Genomic DNA, 24,792 nt, shown 5'->3' with positions numbered 1-24,792 from the left:
AACGTCAGAAGAAAAGACCTATATGAAAAGTTCTTATTAAATGAAAGACCAAATTAAATTCATAATTAACTCTTAATAAATGCTGAGAGAAAATTTCAAATTAAATACTATTGAGTTGCCTATAAATAGAGACTTCTCATATGAGCAAAGACACAGACACTTAAAGAGAAAACCCTACTGACACTATGCCAAAATAGAGAGTCATTTCTAAAGTTTACAAGAATTCCATTGTTCATCAAGGCCTATTCCTATTTCTTCAAATCAAAGTGGAGATTCTCCTTTAATCTAGTTCGAGATCAAGCCAATAGCCCTCGCATTAAATCAAGTACATTAAACTATTCATTCAACTTGGAGACATCAAAGCACGATTCAAGATCAAGTTTCATAGTCCCTTTGGATTGTAAAGTTTCTTAGAGATCGAATTAGAGAAAATTCATTATACTCTTTCACCGTAAAGATTCATACAGAGTATTGTACCCACATATACACAAATCAATAAAAATTGATTATTTGTTGCACTATTTCGTGACCATGTGATTTATCTTTTATGAAAATTGTGTGTACATGCGGCCTAGGTTGTGTTTGTTGAGTTTTTAGTTAAATATTATTTTAATGTATTGTATAGGTTATTTTAATGTATGAAATTGAAGAGTATAAAATGTAATGTATGATGTATTGTTAAATGGTATATTAAAATTGATGATACACAGAAAGTCAGTAGGCTGAATGCTTCGGGTTTCAATGGATTAGAAGTTGTTTGAAAGGCCTGAAAAGAAAGAAACACAAAATCAAAGGTGACTAGGGTGAATCGACCAAGAATCCTCCGATGCTTAAGTTAGTTTTGTCTTAGAACTCAAGAATTCCAACTTTTGAGGAGTGGTGGAAACTTACTTTTGTTTGAAGTGGATGGGTCCTTATATAGAGAGCTTTAGAGTGTTTACTTGATTGGTAACTTCCTCAAACCGTATGGAAGTTACAAGGTTTAAACTTAACTTCTACAATTGCTATAGAAGTTAGAAGATTTAATATTGTCTTCTATAACTGTCATTGGAAGTTAAGAGTTTAGTGAGAAGTTAAAGCGATGAACAAGGATTTCGCTTATTCTTCAAAATAGTAGAACGTGGTTTGAATTATAAGCTTTTGTGCATAAATTCATTCCAAAGATTTTCTAAGTGTTGAGGGGCCGTTTAGGTGTTTCTATGCTGGACGACCTTTCTGGATTTAGACAACACCTTGGATGAATTGAAGATGACCCAATTTTTGTAGATTCTTATATGAACTGGACGACAACTTAAGGATGAACTATACTTGTTTCTCATCCCCATCAAAAATAATAAAGTAGTTTTTTTTTTTATTTTTTTAAATTTTTTTTTTATGCATTAAAATGACATATTTTTGTAGGGAAAAACTTAGGTTTTACGTTTCCTTCTTAATATTCAGCCATATGACTTTTTTATTATAAGATATAAATGTATTTTTAGTTAAGTACAACCATATGGTTGAATCGTAAGAGGGAATCTAAAAAACAACAATTAAGTACTGAAGTTTTGTCCATTTTTATAATAGGCTTGGAGAAAATTTCTACAAATAAGTTTGGAAAATGTTAAGGCTAGTTTGGTATGCGTGTTTAAATAACAGTTTTCAGTTATTTTGATGAAAATAAGTATGGATGAAAAAATATATAAAAATACATGTAATGTTGTTTAAAAACTGAAAACATGTGTTTAAATATATATACAAATAAGCTCGAAAATTTTAAAAAGGAAAACTCGGAACACACGCAAAGGGATCGCGCGTAAAGCAGAAAAAAAAGCTAGCGAAGTTTAATAAAGAAAAGAAAAAAAAAGGAAAATGGAAAAAAAAAATGGAAGCGGAGAGAAGTGGGGTGGGAGGTCGTTGAATGCGTACACACACTTCTCTCTGTTTCAACTTCCCCCGTACCAGCCAGCGAGACTCTCTTTTTAGTTTTTTCGACAGTTAAAACGGCCATTCCCAACCAGAAAGATTGATTTGATTTTTATTATTATATTATAAATATCAGATCGAAAAGAAAAAAAAGGAATATGAGTGGGTGGGACTGGGATAGGGTTAGGGTATCGAGATTGGGAACCAGAATGGGTCGAAATCGCAATAACTATTCTACGCTCAACGAGCGCGTTCGTTCCACTCGAACGACGACGGTTCGACTCGGCCACGTCACGCCTCAGGCTCCTGGTCACCGCACCATCTACTGCAACGATCGCGAGGCCAATCAACCCGTCAGATTCAAGGTTTGGAGAATCCTCTCTTATTTTTTTGAATTCGCCTTTGTTTGGTTGCTGAGAAAAATTTGAAGGAAGGTAGAAAGTTTATATGGTTGATGAATATGTATTTGTCTTTTTTAGCTATGAAGAATTGTTGAATTTGATTGCGTTATTGCTTACATGGATTTTGATGATGGACAAAATCAGGATTCGAACTTTGGGGGGCCTAAGTGTAAAGATTTTATTTATTTATTATGCAAATTAGTTTTAACAAAATATGAACATTGAAAATGCTAAAGTTGCTACTGATTTCATTGATTGGTACTGCATCAATAACATAATAAAATTATGTGACTTTTTTATTTTTAATTGGTACTTTTGACTAATTTTTGATTTTTGAGGGGCCAAGTATAAATTTTTGGGATTGAAATTTTAAAATTGTAGGTATAGATATCTAATATTTGTAAATCGAGGGGGGCTGGGGCCACGGCCTGGTTTTTAGCTATAGTTCTGTCATTGGATACGGTGACTTTGATATATTAATTAGATATGGAGTTGATGTTGAAACTTGTACATGTTTAACTGGAAGTGCATTGATTAAGAGGCATGGTGTTGGTTGAAGATTAGTTTGGAACTCCTTGTGGGTGCTTGTGCCATGCAACGGAAACTTCTATATACAGACATACGTATACACTAGCACTAACATATAAGCAATACAGCCAAAAGCAGAACAGAAAAGAATGAATGAATGAACAGTAGGCCTTTGTAGAAAATTGCCCTGTGGACTTACATGGTTTAACCCATTGTTGGGGAGGAGGGTTTTAGGGTGGGGAGTGAGTACCCATTTCGCAGCCTTTTTGATATACGAATTTCCATAGGTGAGTTGACGATATTGGGAAATTTTTTATTTATGGTGTGGTTAGTTTAGAGGAGGAAGACATGAAAGAAGGGGGTAGTTTAGTGTAAAAAGCTTTGTATGCTTTTATGATGAATAAGTGCAGTTCATTAAAAAACAAAATAAGCGTATACATGCAGTATACAATGAGAAAAAGAAAGCAAGAAAGAAAAGAGATATGTATCGTGACAAGATCAAGCACCAATGAATCAACGGTAGGGGCATAAAGAAACTAGGAACTCCATAAGAGAAAACAAGGATAGAGTAAAATACTGCGATGCCCACTCGAAGAGAGTCTTTTTCTTTTTTTGATAGGCAAATCATGTTATCGACTAGTTTTGATACATTGATAGTTGGTGGTGTGGTGGGGGGATTTGAACCCTAGATGTCTCCATTGGAAACGTCAGAAGGTGCTAAAATCAGTTGAGTTACAAGTCTAGAATTGTTAAATATCTATCATTTACCACAGGCAGTCATGTGAAGTCAAGAGGCCATTAAGCCACTGTACATAAGTATAACATAGAAAAGAAATATAAATCTGCCGTCTTGTGCAGCCAAAGGCCTATTTTTGAATCTTGAATTCAATTAGTATTTTGCATGGATGAGAATGTTTGTATATGGAAATTGGGAATTTCTGCACTTCTGTTGATGTTGTATTACATGTGGCTTGCAACTGGTTCCAATAAATTTTCTTTCATTTTGATTTGTATGTATCAATTATGTCAGGGAAATTCTATATCAACTACGAAGTTCAACTTTTTTACTTTTCTACCGAAAGGACTGTTTGAACAGGTAAATTACTTTCGAGCATACTGGCAATAACATGGGTAAATTGATTGTTATGTTAAACTCTTACCTCGATGTTAGTTTATGATTGAAGGTGGCGGTTATGCGTGGTAATTTCTGAACCAATTTATGCTAAAACTTGAAGTTCAACCTAATATTTTTCTCAACACACCTATGACCTATCAAGGGGTTGGTTTGGTGTTGAGGTATTAGAAGGCACAAGTGGAGATGCATAGAACTGGTTATTCTATTTCTTGGTATCGTGGAAATGGGGAATATGAATTCTTTTGGAAGGGAATTGTCTATATAAAAGTGCTTCATTATACTCAAATTCGCAAAATTAAAGGAAAAATGAGCTTTTTGGGTTTTGAGGTGATTATGCCTTTAAGTGTTCTTCTCTCTCTTCTCCATTTGCACATTGATACTGTTCAAGTGTCTGTGCAACACAGCCCTTAATGGTAACGAACTTTTCTATTTTCCTTCTTCTGTATAACCCAAAATCAAGCCCTTCTCCATACATATCAAAACCCTTTAATCTCACATACTTTCTCCATCAAATAGCCTATGAAACAATAGGTAAAGTTCTCAAACAAAGCTGCTCTCCAGAATTTTTATTAACTTATTTGATTTAAAAGATTGTGCTATTGTCCTTTCTCTTCAAAATGCTATTCAATTTTGTAGCCTTAATCTTTTTCTAAATTCTTAACCCCAGATCCTTAATTTTCCTAAACCCAGGCCCACCACAAGCAAACATGGATAGATTTCTCTACTCGGTCCTACTTCAAATGTATTTTAAGCTTACAAATGAATAACATTAGTAGTCTGACACAATGTTAAATATTTACTCGTTTGTTGATCACTGCACTAAAAGAAATGATAGGGCACCTCACCTGGAAACTCTTTTTTCAATTAAAAAAAAAAAAATTATGAACCCTTGCTTGTCTTTTTATTAAGAATTAGTAAATGGAGTCCAGAAAATTCTTCAATAAAATGGCGTAGGTTAATTTAAACTATGCAAGCTTAGTACTTGACGTTGATACCATGACTTTAATGCTGAATTTTGGAGTTGGGTTTAGGAAATTAATATTATTTTTATATAGTGATAAGTTATGGTTAATCGTATCTAACTAATGGGTTATGGTTGGTTCATTGCCACCTTTCCTGTGATTTTATTTTGGTTATGTTCCTGAGAAATTTTTTTTTTCTTACACTGGACAGTTCAGGCGGGTGGCTAACCTCTACTTTCTTTCAATCTCAATTTTATCAGCAACAAGTATCAGGTATGTTAGTTTAAGCTTGTCTTGAACTTATACTCAGTTGGCTGGCTTCCAAATTTACCTGCATTCAACTCTTCATAAAGTAATGTTATATATTTACTAGTTAAGATGTATTTCATGTGTGCCCTATTAATCTTAGATAATTTACTATATTGCCTGTGAGAGTTATTAGATCTTAAACATAATAAAAAAAACTAAGATCTTATCCTAACAAATTTGGTTGTGCTCTATGAATTCTTTATAGAGCTGCCCCCAATTAGATCCTGACCTTTATTTTTTATACAGTTACTATGTAACCAAACTAATAAATTGTAAAAATTCTTTCTAGACTTGGGGCTGTCTGGTGCTTTTGAAGAATTTATCTTTTCATTTTTGAAGTGGGAGATTACATGCACCCCAATATTTTGAATTGAACTTCTACAATATATTTGGAATGCTGCTTCTGGTTTCACTGAAAGCCATTCTTCCTTACTAGGATGCTTAGTATGAAGTTTTGTGTAATGCTGAGACATTCAACTGTTGAAAACTACCTTTGGGCTATTGTAAATCTTACAAAAAAGTGATGTCTAATATGTTGAATAAATGATTCATTTTTTATGTTTATTATCATTTGTTGAAACCTGTTTTCATGTTGGGATTCATTCCCTTTCTGTGTTTTTTTACAAGCCTTGCTTTTTGCTTTTTTGTCTTCTTTCCACATGGCATAATGATCAAAATAATACTAAATAACTTTTCTAGGGTCATGAGATCTATCCTACCGATATGTGATTTTTTTGTGAATCTGGATATCTAAGTATTATTTTGATCATGCAGTCCTGTATCTCCAATAACGAATGTGGTCCCTTTGAGTCTGGTGCTTTTTGTCTCTCTAGTTAAAGAAGCATTTGAGGATTGGGTGAGTACTGCAGTCTTTGCTCATTGTGGCATGCACTCTTTTGTATTCATTTATTTATTTGGCTTGGGCTTCTTTAAAGAAACTTTGTTATCTTCCTTTTGTTATCTGCTTTGGAGTATAATTGTAGGACCAGGCTCAGTTCCTTATTTTTTGATTATTCCCCTTAATCATGTATAACAGAAGCGTCTTCAGAATGACATGTCAATAAATAACAATCTTATAGAGGTCTTGCTAGATCAAAAGTGGGAGCCTCTTCCCTGGAAGAAGTTGCAGGTTGGGGACATTGTCAGGGTGAGTATTCTACATTTTTGTGTTTTTTGTAATGACATGTATTTGTGTTTTATATGTTAAGATTGAGTTTTGATACTTGTGTAAAATCATAAAATTTTGAAATATATCATCCTTAAGATAAATTATGGCAGTTATGTTGTTTGTCATTTCTGTGGACTGTAGCATTATTACAAGTATGCAAATTATGTCATTTAGTTTGTGACGTTCTCTCATTTTCTGAGCCAAATTTTTTGTGGTCAAGTGTTAACCAACTGTGCTGCCTATTATTTCATGCTTGTAATATTACCAGGTTGCATAGTGCATGTTGAGCGTCCTATTCACCTCTTCCTCTCTCATATCCTGCAAATAGCTTTGTCCCCTGATTTTAATGTATAAATATATATTTTTTTTGATAAGTAATTTTGATGTATAAATCTATATATGGTATGTATGAATATATCACCCATTACCATGTCCATTGGTTGAGCTGTGCCAACTAGTAATTGTGGCACTTAAATATGATTTGCCTTTTTGTCATTTCTCATTAGGATGGATTTTTTTTTGCTTGGTAGGGGTTTTCTGGATTTTCTTTTGCAGCTCTAGTCTTGATGAGTTAGTTGTCAGACTGGTTCTCAAAAATTTACTTTTTGGACGATAACAAATATTTCATATTGATGATGCGTGTGCTATTCTTTTGTTGTGCGAATAGCCGTGCAAAACTGGTTTAATTGTTCTGCTTCCTGCTTGGTTCAATTTCTATGTGGCTAGTTAAAGTTGTGAGGACTTGGAGTTGGGCAGTAGAACACTTCTCAAGTAATTCCTACATGATTTTTGTATAATACTTATGTTTCAAGAGTTGTAGATTGTCTTTCAGCTGTTCAAATGCTCTACTTGTTGATATTGATGCCGTCGTTATTATTAGCAATGTCATAATTTTCTATTAACAACACAAGAATTATGTCAGAGGCATCTTTATGATGTGAATTTTGCATGGTTGCAGGTTAAGCAGGACGGATTCTTTCCTGCAGATTTGCTTTTTCTTGCTAGTACAAACTCAGATGGTGTCTGCTATATTGAGGTGTTTTTATTTTTTATTTTTTTTATATTTTTCTTATTTTTTAAATGTAACTATTATCATGATTTTTCTAGAAGATTGAAGAATGTTTGGTTTTTCTTATTTATAATTTTGTAACTTTATCACCTTCCCCACTATATACCTATATAAAAAAATATATTTCCTTAACATTTATCTCTTCTTTTTTTCCTTAATTTGTTTTTATTGTTGGCTGCAGACTGCAAATTTAGATGGGGAAACAAATTTGAAAATTAGGAAGGCATTGGAAAGGACCTGGGATTTCTTGAGTCCTGAGAAAGCATCTGAATTCAAAGGTTTAGCTTTTTTGTTGCTCCATTTGTTTGTCACAAATGTTGTTGACCAGCTGTTATGCAGTCGTTTACAAATGGGAAGTGTTAATTAAAAATGAAACTGGGAATACAGCACTAGGAAAGTAACTAGAAACAAAAGCTGGGCAAACATAAGTGAGGGGGACAAGCTCATAGGAAATGTCGAATCAGTGTTTGAGAAAGTGCATGTTTTCCCCACTTATTACAACCATACACCTAAGAGAATGGCTGTAAATTACCAGTGGTACAAAAAATGTTTTTTTACTAGGTCTGCAATTGAACAGACCATGTCTGAGATGTTTGAGCTTTGATAATTTACTATTTGTCCCAAAAGTTTAAACTATTAGGAAATTATGAACTTAATCATTTAACCATTATTTTAACACCCTCACACATGCGTGTCCAGGCTCCTCCTTAATTAGTGGGGCCCAACATGTGGAGACCTTGTTCGAACTCATGATCACCTATTCTGATACTATGATAGATTAACACTTGTCCCAAAAACTTAAGGCCTACATTGAATGGGATTAAGTTAGGAATAGAAATTCATATTACCAGCAATATTAGATGTTGTAATGGAATAATTATTTCTATTCATATGTTTGGTTGTAAAATTGGAATAAAATTCCAGATCTGTATTTCAAGTTTTATTTCTGAAATATCTTATTTATACAATTATATTTACACTTGCCATGGGACTAAATTATCCTAGAAATTGATATATAATATATAAACTTAACGTCATTCCCTGTTTTTTCAAGTCAATATGCTTATCAAACTAAACTCCAGATCTCTTGCTTGTTTCAATCCTGACAAGCTTTTATTCTGGGCTATTTCTCTATGTATACTTCCTGTGAACTTGGGTTTTGCCCCTGCCTCTTTTGACATTTTTAATATGTTTTATCATTTATAACACCCCCCCACCCAAAAAAAAAAAAAAAAAAAATCTGAAAATCATTCCTTTCCTTATTGCAGGTGAAGTGCAGTGCGAGCAACCAAACAATTCATTGTACACTTTCACTGGCAATCTCTTATTTCAAAAGCAAACATTGCCTCTCTCTCCAAACCAAATCTTGTTGCGAGTATGACATTGAGTTTTCCTCCTCATGCATTTGCACTTTATGTTTGTTTGATTTTCATCCTTGTGTTTCTAGTAGTTCAGTCTTTGCCATTAAATTTGTTCTTGCTGCCCTTGACTATCTGCTAAGAGTCTTTTGCACTCCAATCTTTTATTGATCTTGGTGGTGTAAATGAAATGTTTTCTGAGTTGGACCGATTACCAGTTTATGTGTTATTCAGAATCCCTTTATCAGTTTAATTATGATCATGGTGAATTGGCATCGTATGTGTAAGTGCAGTGGGAGAGAGTTGACCATTGGTCTCTTGTATTTGATGTATTTTGAGTTCAATAGGTGATGCTGAAGAAGTTTGTTGATGTGTAACTTGCTGCAAAGGTTGACTAGGAAGATGAAGGAATGGTTTCATTTGGAATGCGGCTTCTTTCTGTCTAATGTGTATTATTTGGACAGAGAGTGGAAACATCATACACTTAGCAGTGTAGCATTGCCTATTTTTGTAATTAAATTGTTATCCCCACCCTCCTTGTATGAGCAAATACTTATGCAACACCCACATTTCCTCTCTTCTAGATTTTGTTGATTTTTTAGATAATAAATTGTAATTTTTGGGGAAGTTTGTATGTGCTGCATAGTTTACATCGATATCTCTTTTATTAATAAATTTTTTTAGTACATATAAGGAAAGAATCCTTTTTTTGACTGTCTTTTTTAATATTTTATTATTTGGTCAATGTTGATTTCAATGTTTGCTCTCCATTGGTGAAACTTAGCTGGCTTTTGCTCATTGGCACTTCTAAATTGTTTCCAGGGGTGCAGTCTCAGGAATACGGAGTACATTGTTGGGGCTGTTGTTTTTACAGGACATGAAACAAAGGTTTGATATCATGAACTGCACTGCTATATACTCAAAACCTATTTTCCTCTCTTTGGCCCGCCCCCATGCTTGGAAACATGGAGAAACATAAAAAATGGAAAATCTTAAAATAGGACATGGGTAGACATGATTATGTTTTCATGTGTATATTGCTTGTGACGTGTGTGTTTCTTATGCATGTGATCTGAATATCATCACATGTAATTTCTAAGATATTCAACTAGAAAAAAAAGGTTGGTGGAAAATGTGAAGCTCAAAGTGGAGGTCTCTCTCTCTCTCTCTCTCTCTCTCTCTCTCTCCACACGCACACACACATTTGTGTGTGGTCTAACAACATTCTCATAATGAGATCAATGGAAATCCAGAATTTCTATGTGTTCACAAACCCCTTGCTTTTCTAATTTACCACCAAATGCCCTACTTTAAAATATAGAAATTACACAAAATGATCTTTTCTTGTCTTTGGATGTGTCCTTTGTTTTATTTTGAACATGTACAGCATGTCAGACATTTTGAGGCATAACTAATGCATGCCAATTTCCTGTGTCAGATGTGTTGAAAACATATCCAATACTTGCCAATAACCAACATGTATCATACATGGTGACACTTCAGCAAAGGCCTTTCTATGCTTCTTAGGTTCAATGTTATGATGTGTTCTGTTATGTTGATGCATCAACTTTCTTGTTTATGCTCTTCCCTCCACTTCTAACTCAATGGTTTATAATTAACCTAAAAAAAAAATTTCTTGGTTCTGGTTATTTTTATTATTTATTTATTGTAAATATTACCAGCACTTATAAAACATTTTAGGGAATTATCAGAAGGAAGAAAAAAATCTTGGAAAGTCTTGATCCACTAAGTTGTTTCTTTTTGCAACTGATGGAGGATATTAGTTTCATAAATATTTTTTGCTATATGGGTTATGTCCTTTTTATTTTTTGGTATCCGCCCCATTATGTCATTTGTCTCTACTGTCTTTTCTTGATAAGTAAGAAAAATGTATATTAAAAAAACTGCTTTATGCAAAGAAGCACAAAGCATATCAAAGATTACAAAAAAGAGAGAAAAGCAAACACGGATGAATGCCAATGATGTTAATGGATGTTTGGATTTAATTGCAGGTTATGATGAATGCCAATGATGTTCCTTCCAAAAGAAGTACATTAGAGAGAAAACTTGACAAACTCATTCTCATGCTTTTTGGTGTTCTATTTACTATGTGTCTGATTGGAGCCATAGGCAGGTTTGACTATTAAGCTTGCCAGTCTGTACTATATATTTCACCATGTTTGTGAGTTTTTTAGTAATTTAAATTGTTCACATTACTTTGGAGTTTTCCCATGTTGTGATGTTTATGGCTTCATGAAATTTTTCAGTGGTATATTCATAGACCGCAAGTACTATTACTTATCTCTTGGTAAAAGTGTGGATGATCAGTTCAATCCTGGCAACCGACTCTTGGTATTGTATTATTGCTACAGTGAGCTGAATAATATGGATTGAGATCATGTTGTTTTATTCCTCTTAATTTTTCCTCATCTGATTCTACTTATTGGTTTTTCAGGTTGCTGTTCTGACTATGTTTACGCTGATTACTTTGTACTCAACCATTATCCCCATTTCTCTTTATGTTTCCATTGAGGTAGGTTCCTTAGTGCATTATTATCTGTGTGCTGAATAAAGTAAAAGGTCTTGATAAGAAAGTGATCCTATTCAACAGCTGCACATTGCTAACATCAGGAAATGGAATATAAAATTCTTTATTATTTTTGTGAATGCTGTTTCAGATGGTCAAATTTATTCAGTCCACTCAATACATCAACAAGGACTTGCATATGTACCACAGTGAAACCAACACTCCAGCATTGGCTCGGACTTCCAATTTGAATGAGGAACTTGGACAGGTAAGTTGCTGTCATTTTGATGATGAGTGAGTTGCAATGTGGTGGTGGTGTTGATTATTTTATTTTATATTTTTATATTATTATTATTTTATATTTTTTTACTTTAAATTACCAAACAAAAGAAACTTCAATTACTACACTTCTTGTTGTCATCTTCTTCATCATTAAAAGTTAATTCTGTTACACTTCTTTAGGAATTATATTGCTGTTGCCTGTACTGAGTTGCTACTTTTTTAATATACTTAATCAAAGATGATTTTCAAAGGTGTTAGTTATATTGTTCTGAATTGTTCCTTTGTCATCAGGTGGAATACATCTTTTCTGATAAAACTGGAACTTTAACAAGAAATTTAATGGAGTTCTTTAAGTGTTCAATTGGAGGAGAGGTGTATGGAACTGGCATCACTGAAATAGAGAAGGGAATAGCACAGAGGAATGGCATAAAAGTGGAGGTATACATTTCTGTCATTTTATGGAGATGGACATGATTCCTGTTTTAACTAAAGATAACTTCGATTTTATTAAATTGTCACAGGATCGGAAATCAGCCAATGCAGTGCATGAGAAGGGTTTTAATTTTGATGATGCTAGGCTTATGCGAGGAGCTTGGAGAAATGAGCCTAATCCTGATACTTGCAAGGTAGATTGTTTAATCTAAAATTGCACTGTATGCAATATATTTTCCATATGTTAATGTGGAGCGAATAATTACAGTCAGGCTTTGTTTCTTAGCATGCTTTCTATTATGAGACTTGTTTTTGGTCAAACTGTTGGTGCTTGTACTAGGGCATTGATCTTTTTTTATCTTGATTGCCTCTCATATTACCTTTGTCAATTCTTATATATGTTCTATGTGTCTTTTAAGAGTTTCTGACAGTTGCTGTAAGAAGGGGGGAATGCCTTGCTGGCTTAACATGGCTGGGCTGAAGAACTATTTCCAATGGTTCTGATATACAGATAGATTTCTTTTTTTGCAGGATAAGATTTTTCTACCAGTTATGATGTATTGATTCTATTGTTTAGTGAATCTTTAAGCAGCATGGTTGGGAGGACTATGCTCAGTTTATGATTCTGAGTTGTGACTTTTACTTTTTTAGAATATATATTGGAACATATATTTTTTTGGCCATTGATGGAACAGTCCTCAAATCTGTCCTAGTTACTGAAACTAGGTTAAGATAGCCTTGGTGCTTGTCATATATGATATATTCTACACAGACAGGAAGGTCTGTACACTTGTAATTTGAAAGTTCACTTGATGAATTAATCAATATGATCTGCTCTTGGGCACAAGCGTAAATTGTTTAGCCTGTCAGGGATGAATGTTCCTGAATTACCCAGCATTTAGGGGTGGCAATTAGGCGGGTTGGGTGGGTTTTGAGTTGGGTCATAAATGAGTTGGGTATATAATTACTCATTTTACCCACTTATTACCCGTTAAGTAAATTTTAAATACCCACCCTGCCCATTTAATTTAAGTGGGACCTAATCCACCCATTTAACCATTATTAGATTGGTGCACATATTTACAAGCACCAATTCCAGCAAAAATTAAAAAACAAACAAACACCAAAAGGCAAAAACTACTTCACGATGAAGCTTGCAGTGATGAAGAAATTGCACGAGAGAGCAAGATCATTCCCTTGTGCTAGCTCGATGACATTGTTTCCAGACTCGGAATGGTCATTGTCTACACCATAGTTGAGAACAAAAGGAATCCAAAGGCAAAACCAAACCCTAGCTTCCACCATTGGCTCTATCATACCCTCACTGGGAGGAGCATTGAAAATGGAATTCAAATCTGCTGCTTATTCTTATAGTTGTTGTTGCTGTGATACTGACTTGCTGACTTAGGGTGAGGAGCTTGGAGTTAGAAATGAGTTGGATCTCGGGGAATGATTTCAATTTTTGATTCAGATTGATAAATTAGGGTAAAAATGTTTTTGATTTTGATTTGATTTGTTTTTGTTGGTGCTTGAGTAAGGTATAGCTGTGACCTGTGAGCGAGTTTCTATAATTTTCTCAGATTGGGAAGAGAGAGAGAGAGAGAGAGAGAGAGAGAGAGAGAGAGAGAGAGGGAGGGCGGGCTTTACGATCTTAGGATTTATTTAGTGGCTGGGAAAATTGGAGAAAAGACTAAGAAAATCAACCAGAGAGGGTCAGTAGTTTGTGTTAGGGTTTAGATTTATTTATTTATTTTTTTAACATTAAAAATTAGATTTTAGGATAGGTTTTTAAAAAATGAAACAAAGAAAAAGATAGGTTACCCAGCGGGTTTACCCATTAATACTCAAATTAGAAACCCAATAATATTTACCCATTTAACCCATTACTTTAAATGGGTGGGTAAGGATTTACTTAAAAAATGCGGGTCATGGGCAGGTTAATGGGTTTTGGGTGTTTTCTGACCCCTACCTGGCAATTGTTTCTGGTGGGTGGGGTCAATTGCCTATTGGTTTTACTGGCTAGAGGTGAGTAATGGATCTTCTTCAAAAAGGTTCCCACATTATCAAAACAGGGGGGGGGGGGGGGGGGAATTTTTATATGATAGAATAATTTTTTCCCAAATTTTTTGCTATGTTGTCATATCTGCTTACTCTGCATTGTCAGGGAATTCCATGGTTTTTTTTTCCTCGTTTTCTCTTGGTGAGCTTAAAACATTTTAGCAGCGAAGTTTATTGTTGGGTAGTTTTGGGTGTCTTTGGGATCTTGTTTAATTATATAACTTCTATTAATCAGGATTTTCATTTCTGTTATGGATTCTTACTCTAATGTAATGGGTGAGAAGGAATGTTGAAAATGCTGTTCACACTTTATCAAGAATAGTGCTGGCGTTTTTGTTAGGATTTAGTAGTGTTTAGCTGTTAATTGAGTAAGAACCTTTAATTTGCCTATAATTAGGGCTGTACACAGCACAGTGCAGCCGGTTTGTGTGGCCACTTCTGCACCGCATCTGACCTTTTGGTTTCCTAAAAACCCAAGCTGCTGCTGCTGCTCCTGAGGAACGGTTCTCTGGCAACATCGGTAGTTCCAGTTGGCGTGGTGGTTGGTTTCCACCTAGTCCGTCACACAGAGAGAGAGAGAGAGAGAGAGAGAGAGAGAGAGAGAGAGAGAGATCTGAAACTTAAATCACAATCAAACCCAGAAAACTCTAAGGATTCAAACCACAAGTCAAAACTTTGTGTTGTGGGTGGGGGTGGAAATCTTAGATCTGACTTGAGGGGTAGAAATCTTAAGTTGAAATATATATAGATGTATATATGTAAGCAAATTGGTTTGGTTCAGTGTTTGTTGGAATCCAAAAACCTTCGCCGACAACTGTACCAGCAGACTTTGATACTTGAAAATTGCTTCTGACCACCGTGCCTGGCACCTGCAATGGAGGCTTGAGGTGGGCGGTCAGTTTGGCTCTGGCTGGTTCCTACGGTGGCAGGCAGTGCCTGTACAGCCCTACCTGTAACCTGTGCAATGCACGGGTACTTTTCTTCATTATTCATCTTTAAATATTTTGTTGACAATCCTATTATTAGGATAATACGTTAGATTATATTTATAATTAATTTTGAAATGTATGACTTTATTTAAATGTAAACTGAAGTACAAACATCCTATTTGTTGATAATCTTCTCATGACCTATCTTTTTTAAAAAGAAAAAAAAAAAAATTCTCTCCTTGGCAATAAAATGAAGAGAACGATAAGTATCAGACAAAATTGAAAATAAGATTTTAACTTGTAATGATTTATAGGGAGAAAAAAAAAAAAAAAATCACGGTGCTATTGTTATAACTTAAAAAAATGAAAATCTTTCTTACTTCCAAACCAACTTAAACACAAAGGAAACCTATTTCATTCTTTCCTATTTTCAATTTGATTTCACAATCAATCACTTGCCAAACTTATTTATATATTATGATAGTAATACTAAGAATAAACTATTAGGGATCAAATATTCCTTGAATTTGTTGAAATGGGTTTTGAAGTAGCCACCAATTTTTTTTAATCCCTCTCAATTGTTTAAAATTTAAATTTGATAGTCAAAAGAAAAAAAATATCAAACAATATGTCCACAGAAAATCTTTTAGTTGTTGTTATCTCTTCTAGTTAAACCTGTTACTCTTTTAGTTGTAACTGCTGAGATTGCAAGACGACCTGAGTGGTGGCTCTTGAATTAGACATTGAATTTGTCGAAATGGATTTTGAAGTAGCCTTTTAAAAAAAAAAAAAAATTCCTCCCACTTGTTTTAATTTATTAATAAATTAGTGAAAGGAAGTATGTATAAGAATATCTCTACACCAAATATTTTAGTTGTAGTTACCTATTTAAATTACGCTTGTTAGTCTTTTAGTTGTAATTGCCTACTCTAATCATACCAATTGTATGTAATTCCTTTTTATCAATTGCAATTCCTTTTTACTAGAAGGTATACCACTTGGCCTAACTTGAGGCACTCTTTGGTTTTCAAAATTGAACATTCTCTCAACTTTTGCTTTGATATACTACTGTGTTTGGTGTTTAAGCTTATACACGTCATGAAACAGGTATAATCTTTTAATATAATTTTTTAACTACAATTCGTTTTGAGTATAGTATTTGTTCTTTTAATAGGAATTTTTCAGATGCCTTGCTATATGTCATACTGTACTCCCTGAGGGTGAAGAAAGCCCAGAAAAAATCACATATCAAGCCGCATCCCCTGATGAGGCTGCTTTGGTTACTGCTGCAAAGAACTTTGGTTTCTTCTTTTACAGGTTTGTACTTGCCATTCTATCTATTAAAAAAAGTTTGTACTTGCCATTCTCTCCCATGCCTTGTTGAAGAATGGGATTTTTTATTTATTTATTTTTTTCTGACTTAAGTTTTCTGCCTTGATACCATATTTTTTAGCCTTGATACCATATTGTTTAAGGGTCACATTAACAGGTGTCCTTAGGGCAATTGTTAATAAACCATTTTAGGAAAGTTTTGACATCACTTTCGTGGGAAATATATAAAGCCGTAAAAAAAAAAAATTGCTTTATCATTTTCCCATAAAATGTTTCTAAAAATAGTTTTTAAACCAATGCTTTTAGGACATCCGTTAACTTTTCCCATTATTTAATACCATAAAGTGACAAATCCTAATTAATCTAACACCATTGGTTTGTGTATCATCTGCAACCCCATTGGGGTTGGAGTAGCTACTGCCAGATGGCTTTTTAGGACTTTGGAATTGTTTCATTGAGCACTAAGTTAAGTTGAGTGTGGGTCACAAGAAATAGTCTTAAACCTTTACAGACTATATTTTTATACATAAACCCAACTTTAAATGTTTCAATATGGCTATGAGTAGTCTTAGAGAGCTGCTGTCATTCCAGGATATCCAGCCCCCTTTTTCTTTTAATACAAGTAGTAAGTTTTATTCCAGGTATCCAGCTTGTTTTGAGGCTAATGATTTTCTCATTCTCAGGCGTACACCTACCATGATATATGTTCGTGAATCTAATGTTGAGAAGATGGGTAAAATCCAAGATGTGTCTTATGAGATTTTGAATGTCCTTGAGTTCAATAGGTGGGTATGCATCTTTCTTTTTTTTCTTTTTTTTTTGAGTCATTTATCTTCTTTTATAAATTCAGGGTTCACCTTTCTAACATCAGTTGCTTGTAATTAGTACACGGAAGCGTCAGTCTGTTGTATGTCGTTATCCAGATGGTCGGCTTGTGTTGTACTGTAAGGTAATAGTTTTGTAAGGCTTCTAAAAAGTATGAACATTGCTTGTCTGTTGGAAAAGAAAATAACACTTGACTAGAATCCACTTTTGACAGGGTGCTGATTCTGTAATATTTGAGAGATTGGCTCCTGTCATTGATGATTTAAGGAGAGTTACAAGGGAACAACTGGAGCAATTTGGATCTTCTGGCTTACGTACACTTTGCTTGGCCTATAGAGATTTAAGTCCTGATATGTATGAGAGATGGAATGAGAAGTTTATCCAGGCTAAATCTTCTCTTCGAGATCGTGAGAAGAAGTTGGATGAGGTATATCCTCTGGGAAACATGTTTGTTAATTCACTGGAATTTGATTGCATTTCTCTGCTAAAACATAATTTCTTTTCTTTAATATTCTTTTTGAATGCTTCTCTTTATGCAGAAATTAATTATCACTTTTACGAATGACGTTATTTTATGTTCTGTTTTTGAATGATGCTGTATTACATATCCTGGATTACAATTGATCACTTAGCAAAATGTAAGCGGGAAGAAATGTCCCAAGAATGATTTTTCCAAGTCTTTATTTGGGTACTGATGTGTGATAGTCTCTGGAGTTCTATATGAACATGCTTGATTCAAAATCTGAACTGAGGGAATTGTCACAAGAATGATTTTTCCAACCCTTTATTTGTGGATATTAATCTGCTGGTATTTTTGAATACCTTTTTGTTTGTACGTGAAAGTGTGCCCCCTCCCCCCCCAAAAAAAAAAAAAAAATCTTGTCACCCGGAAAATTTTGACACTGGTTTATTATTTATATATACTGTTGTGTGTTTCCCTGTCTCTTTTTCTTACAAAAAAATACACTTCTGTTTTGTGTGACATGCTGTAGACTCTTGATTTTTGAAATAAGATACCATTTAAGAGATCTAAAGAAACAGACTGGAAAACACTTGTTAAAATATGATTTGAGTTTTGTATAGCATATTTTACAGAACTTATGCTCTCAATAGAAGTATGACTTAAGTTCGTTTTCTTGTATAAGGTTTTGATGATACATATTTGAAGTTTTTATATATTGTTTCATATTGATTAGTTTTAAATTTTGTGAATCAAGTGTTCTTACACGAGCATGATGTTAGTGCCTTTTATACTTTGTTAATTTCTGTGTTCCTTTGTTTTTTTATTTTATTTTATTTTATTTTTAAATATGAAGCAATTAATACTTTTTTTAAAAAGTAATTATTGAAATAAAACGTAAAACTTATGCAGGTGGCAGAACTTATAGAAAAGGATCTTATTTTGATTGGGTGCACTGCTATAGAAGACAAGCTTCAAGAAGGAGTTCCAGCTTGTATTGAGACTCTTTCTCGAGCTGGTATTAAGATTTGGGTATTGACAGGGGACAAGATGGAAACAGCAATAAACATAGCTTATGGTGAGTTGGTATAAAATGAGAGCTAGGACTGACTTCTCTCTCTCTCTAATTTTAACTATTTGTCATTTCCTTTTATGTGTCTGCAACAACTTAGAGTATTCTCTTTGTTTCTATCTGCTGTAGCCTGCAACTTAATTAACAATGACATGAAGCAGTTTATCATCAGTTCTGAAACTGATGCAATTAGAGAAGTTGAAGATAGGGTAAGTTGCCTTTTTTAACTAACAAGTTTTTACATGTATATAGGCTGGAAAGAGTTATATTTCGAGCTCATTTATTATTATTGAAATTTTGTTGTTAGGGTGACCAAGTGGAAATTGCACGCTTCATCAAAGAGGAAGTTAAGAAAGAGCTGAAGAAGTGCCTTGAGGAAGCACAGCACAGTCTTCGGACAGTTTCTGGACCAAAATTAGCACTTGTAATAGATGGAAAGTGTCTGATGTATGCATTAGACCCAACTTTACGAGTGATGCTGCTCAACTTGAGCTTGAATTGTACTTCAGTTGTTTGCTGCCGAGTTTCTCCTTTGCAGAAAGCACAGGTAAGATTTGTCATGGTAACTGAATTATTTCTTATCTGAGCACCAAATGGGGCATGAAAAGGAATTGTTGTGAAGCTTTATGAATTTTCATTGCCATTGATATATAAGTTTGAGTGAGCTATTGATACATTGCAGAATACTTGACAAAGTTTTGCTTTCTGAATTTTCATTGCCATTGATGTATAAGTTTGAGTGAGCTATTTTCTTTTCTTTGCTTGGCTTTGGTTTCTGTTTGAAAATTTTTTAAGTTGCATTCCATACCATGTCATGAGAGAAATGGGGTCGTCTTATGCAACTGTCCCATAAGAAAAGGTCCTGTCTCTGGATACTTGGATAAATGGATTGAAATTTTAATGCTGTTTTACTTGGACAAGCTATATTTGATTTGTTTTGTTTATTCAATCTCACTCTCTTGCATCCCCTTCCAAAGGACTTGTGCCTGGTCTGCCACTGAGGATGTGTAATCTTGATTCTCTGAAGTTCCTACTGGAACTCCACTGGAATTTGACCAATCTCACCCTCAATATAGCAATTAAGATCACACACTGTCAAAAAGAAAAAAAAAGCTTAATAAACTTTTCAATTGAAGGCCAACCTTTTTTATTCGTGATCAATGTGTTGTGGATATGGGCATTCATATTGATTCAATTACGATCTGTGAAGCACTGACGCGGCTGGGAGGGTGCCGCACCAGAGTCCGATGAAGGGTGTGGCCATCGACGCGGCTGCCTATGCGTCGGTGCTGTGTCTGAGTTTTTTTTTTGGATTCATGCTGACTCAGCTCCGATTCGTGCCGACTCGGCTTCGATTCGTGCCGACTCGGCTTCGATTCGTGCCGAACCAGACCGATTTGGCCAGAATCGGGTCGTATCGGCTGGCGGCCGAAATTGACCGAAACGGCCGAAACTGATTGAAATGGCTGAAATTGGCCTTGAATCATGCATTGCACTAGCAAAAAACTGAAACCTAAGCCTTACTGTTGAGTTGAAACCCACGACTGAATTCAGAGAGAGCCATATTCATCAACACCACAGGAACCCACAACAACACAACTGCTACTCTGTTGGCCTGTGACAAAGTGAGTTGCAATATAAAAGGACTTTGATTACCCCAAAATGCCCTTTGCTTTGTATTCTATTGGACCCCCTAGTTGCACCCAAAGTCATGTGGCTGTTTTGGTCATTTTACCTTGATGTGACACGTTGTGGTTGAGATGGGTACACATGGCAGATTCTCAGTGCATGATCTGATATTGTTGATACGTGGCATGATTAGGTGAGAGTGTAGGACATTTCTTTTTTGTTTTGTGTTTCTGGCCTTCTTCTTTCTTTGTTTTGTGAATCTAATGTGTTTTCTAAGAATATTTTAATAGTAAAAATAGATAGAAAATATAAATATAAATTTTTTTGATAATTTTTTAATTGCCGCACCTCACCGCACCCGCACCCTATTTTTTCAAAAATTGCCAAGTCTCGCACTCGTACCTGAATCTAGAAATGCACCTGTGCTTCATAGATTACGATTGGCCAAACTCCTCACATTGGAGTTCCTTGAAAAATTGAGAGAATCTTTGACAAGTCTTGAGTTTTAAATTTAAGTCCATTTGGTTGGACCCTGTGCTTCTAAGCTTGATCTTTTCTTGTGAAGTAAAAGTAATGATTGCACATTTTTGCTTCTAAAAGCATAATGTAATTCTTATGGCACTAACTGATGGTGCCTAACAGGTAACAACTCTGGTCAAGAAAGGTGCTCGGAAAATTACACTGAGTATTGGTGATGGTGCCAATGATGTTAGCATGATTCAAGCTGCTCATATTGGCATTGGAATAAGTGGGATGGAAGGGATGCAAGCAGTGATGGCTAGTGATTTTGCAATAGCCCAGTTTCGCTTTCTTACGGATTTGCTTCTTGTGCATGGGCGGTGGTCTTATCTTAGATTATGCAAGGTATGGATTTTCTATAACTTCAAAACTTCGTTAATATTTGTGAATGATCCCTACTCAAATGGCTCCTCTTCCTTCTTTTTGGGAGGGTAGGGGATGAGATAGTAAGTTCAAGATCGGCTGAGTGCGTGTGTAATTTACCAACTATTAAAAAATTAAAAAAAAGATTTAATATCTAATTTGAGGTTACTTATATATAATTTTTTCATTGCAGGTTGTGACATACTTCTTTTACAAGAATCTTACGTTCACATTGACTCAATTTTGGTTCACCTTTCATACTGGATTCTCTGGTCAGAGATTCTATGATGATTGGTTCCAGTCCCTGTATAATGTCATATTTACAGCTCTGCCTGTGATCATGGTTGGGCTTTTTGATAAGGTACTGTATTCTTTCAGACAACTGCAGCTCTGTTGATGCCAATGCAATTGGTTTGGTTCATCACTTATGTTAGGAAAACTTGTATCAGAAGGCCATTCCATATCTCAAATATAATTTACTAGGTGCACTGTATTTTTACTATTTTGTAGGGAAATGTTTTTTGATTATTTACTTTTGTTCTTTTCCAGGATGTCAGTGCAACCCTTTCTAAGAAGTACCCTGAACTGTATATGGAGGGAATAAGAAATGTCTTTTTTAAATGGAGGGTTGTGGCAGTATGGGCTTTTTTTTCTTTCTACCAATCTCTTGTCTTTTATTGCTTTGTGACCACTTCCAGTAAAGGTGCTAAAAGTTCATCAGGGAAGGTGTTTGGTCTCTGGGATGTCAGCACAATGACCTTCACATGTGTTGTAGTAACAGTCAACTTGCGACTTCTTCTGATGTGTAATTCGATTACTAGGTGGCATTACATTAGTGTTGGGGGAAGTATTTTAGCATGGTTTATTTTCATTTTTATTTATTCAGGAATTATGACCCCAATGGATCGACAGGTGGGTCTTTTTTTTTTTTTTTTGTGTGGTATATTTCCTAAAATCCCTTTCAAATTATTTTAAATGCTAACTTCCTCCTTTTTTTTCATTCACTGCAGGAGAATGTTTATTTTGTCATATATGTCTTGATGAGTACATTATATTTTTATGTCACACTTCTTCTTGTTCCCATTGTTGCTCTTTTTGGTGACTTCATCTACCAAGGGTAAGAAATTGTTTTCTCAAAGCACTCCACAGCTTTTATAAATGGAAATGGTCATGAGTCTTTTTATGCATAATTAAGCTTGTCTCCATGCATGTTATCATTGATCAAATTAACAACTTGGCTTTAGGGTCCGTTTGGATAGAACTTATTGTTGCTGAAACTGAAAACTGAAAACACTGCAGCAAAATAATTTTTAAATGTATGAATAGTGTCGTGGGATCCATGAACAGTGCGTGAACAGTGCATAAATAGTGTTTTTTGTTCTCTGCACAGTGATTTTACTGTTCACGTGCAGAGGGAAAAAAAAAAAAAAAAAGCATGAAAATGCAGGAGTGAAACGCAACTTTCAGCTCTCCCCAAACTCTCACTTAGTCGTTTTAGGTAGGGTCAGGTTGAACTGACTAAAGCAGTAAAGCTTGTGACAATGTCATTATTGATATGGCTTATATAGTGGTTTGCTTAGTTAGCTATTCCATGATTAAAGAACACTTTAATAGCAATTGATTTTAATTTTCCTCTCTTTCATATTTCCCAAATTTTGTGTCAGTACTCTCTTAGGATACCCAATAGAAGGCTCCTGGCTGTATTAATCTGGATAGATTTCTTTGCTATTTAGGGTCTGTTTGGATACCGTTTATTTTGCTGAAAACTGAAAACTTATTACTGAAAACATTGTAGCAAAATATTTTCTAGAAAGAAAAACACTGTTCACGAACACTGTTCATGCATTTTTAGGTGTTGGCTGGTCCATGAACAGTGCCATGGGACCAGCAAAAAAAAAAAAAGGCAAACGCAGAAACATTGGTAAGCAAACGCACGCTTGGTGTCCGTTTGGAATAGCTTATTTAGTTAAAACTGAAAACTTTTTGCTGAAGTGTAAAAAAAGGTTAAAATATAAGCTGAATAGTATAGCGAGACTCATGAATAGTATCAAAAAGTACAGTGAGACCCATGAATAGTAGAAAAAATAAGTTGAAAGTGGAGATAGGCTGAAAAAATTGGCTCATTCCAAATGCACACCTAGACTGGCTGATTTCAAGCTTGGAAGATAATTCAAGGGAGGATTGGCTTTGTCCAAAATTGGGCATACCCATATTTGCCACAATGTATTTAAATGGTGAAATAAACAGGCGTGTCTCCATGCATCAAAACATCTGATACTCACTAAGGGTGTCAACCACTTGTTCGTATTTTATGGTGAATACTTTTTCAATGTTCACAACTTCACACTTATTTTGGTATAATATGAAACTTAAGATCACAGACTTACATGCATATAGCATATATAGCTAAAGTTCTAGTTTCCATCCCATTTTGCACTTTGTGCGTGCTCTTGCATCCCTTCTGTAAACCCTTTTTCATATATATAAATACTTTGCATATGAACATCTTTATTTTTATGTTGCAGTTTCTGTGTTCATTTTGTTTAGCGTGTGTGCTTCAATTGCCTCCATTAATTTTGGGATTATCTGGATACAGGATTCAAAGATGGTTCTTCCCCTATGATTATCAGATTGTTCAGGAAATTCACAGGCATGAGCCTGAAAGTGCTGGCCGGTCAGATTTGCTTGAGATTGAGAACCAACTTACTCCAGCTGAGGCAAGGAGATATGCCATATCTCTACTCCCACAAGAAAGATCAAAACACACGGGCTTTGCTTTTGACTCACCTGGGTATGAGTCGTTTTTTGCTGCACAGCTAGGTATATATGCCCCACAAAAGGCATGGGATGTTGCTCGAAGAGCCAGTATGAAATCTCGGCCAAAGACACCCCTTAAGAAATAGTTTGAAATGTTATTATTGTACAAAAGTTTTCATTTTGACAGTCAGCTATAGAATGTTTGTAAAATTAGCTTGTGCCATATCTAGTACTGTTTTTTATTTTTATTTTTTGGGGGGTCCATTTTTTTCCTTCACCCATAAATTTGTTCTCGTGGAAATACTGGTTATTAGAGTTGCTACAGATGTACATGTACTTGATCTAACAAATACAAATGAGCAATTTTTGGTCTGTTCAAGTTGATTTAGTTTCCAGCCTGATGTTGTATATTGATTGAAGAGGAAGTTTTGGTTTTATTATGTGCAGCAGTGGTGTCCCCCCTCTACCCCACCCCCCCCCCCCCCCCCCCAAAAAAAAAGAAAAAGAAAAAGGTTGTGTCCTTTGGTTCACTCTTAGATAGTTAGATGAGAGTTTTAAGTGACTGTTTTTTAGTAGTTAATTAATAAATGCCTTTATTCAAAGCAAACAAGAGAAAATATATAATAGGGTAAATTATCATTTTGGTCTCTAACTTAATTTTTCTATCAAGGATGAAGAATCATTTCAAAACTTTGTGAGAAGGCTTCTGAATCCAAGATTTATGTATAAATAATTACTAGGGAAACAACACACCTCCTTAATATAATATAAA

At 34.7% G+C, this 24,792-nt stretch overlaps 1 protein-coding gene across 2 annotated transcripts; it reads left to right on the top strand.

Annotated features, from left to right (window-relative positions):
* Positions 1 to 1,856: 1,856 nt before the first annotated feature.
* On the top strand, positions 1,857 to 24,408 carry LOC115978687 (phospholipid-transporting ATPase 3). 2 transcript variants are annotated; one of them, XM_031100532.1, is made up of 27 exons: positions 1,857 to 2,270; positions 3,865 to 3,930; positions 5,143 to 5,204; positions 6,015 to 6,096; positions 6,277 to 6,387; positions 7,367 to 7,444; positions 7,659 to 7,755; positions 8,746 to 8,852; positions 9,658 to 9,723; positions 10,848 to 10,969; positions 11,103 to 11,187; positions 11,291 to 11,368; positions 11,514 to 11,630; positions 11,936 to 12,082; positions 12,166 to 12,270; positions 16,238 to 16,380; positions 17,079 to 17,180; positions 17,281 to 17,344; positions 17,435 to 17,647; positions 18,593 to 18,758; positions 18,882 to 18,961; positions 19,060 to 19,299; positions 21,024 to 21,245; positions 21,457 to 21,624; positions 21,813 to 22,175; positions 22,274 to 22,380; positions 23,860 to 24,408. In XM_031100532.1, exons 1-27 carry the CDS (start codon positions 2,064 to 2,066, stop codon positions 24,164 to 24,166), a joined length of 3,705 nt encoding a protein of 1,234 aa, XP_030956392.1. In that variant the 5' UTR covers positions 1,857 to 2,063; the 3' UTR covers positions 24,167 to 24,408. The 2 variants fall into 2 exon arrangements, with proteins under 2 accessions (XP_030956392.1, XP_030956394.1); XM_031100534.1 differs by lacking the exons at positions 1,857 to 2,270; positions 3,865 to 3,930; positions 6,015 to 6,096 and having other exon boundaries at positions 23,860 to 24,274.
* Positions 24,409 to 24,792: the final 384 nt, after the last annotated feature.

Source organism: Quercus lobata, chromosome 3 (assembly GCF_001633185.2).
Source record: "Quercus lobata isolate SW786 chromosome 3, ValleyOak3.0 Primary Assembly, whole genome shotgun sequence".
Lineage (NCBI taxonomy): Eukaryota > Viridiplantae > Streptophyta > Magnoliopsida > Fagales > Fagaceae > Quercus > Quercus lobata.
This window is presented reverse-complemented; position numbering and strand designations above follow the sequence as displayed.

Coding starts and splice junctions, on each gene's coding strand:
- LOC115978687 (XM_031100532.1), top strand. CDS start 2,064: ATGAGTGGGTGGGACTGGGATAGGGTTAGGGTATCGAGATTGGGAACC. Junction 6,388..7,366: donor AGGTTGGGGACATTGTCAGG/GTGAGTATTCTA, acceptor GCATGGTTGCAG/GTTAAGCAGGACGGATTCTT. Junction 17,648..18,592: donor GTGAGAAGAAGTTGGATGAG/GTATATCCTCTG, acceptor AAACTTATGCAG/GTGGCAGAACTTATAGAAAA.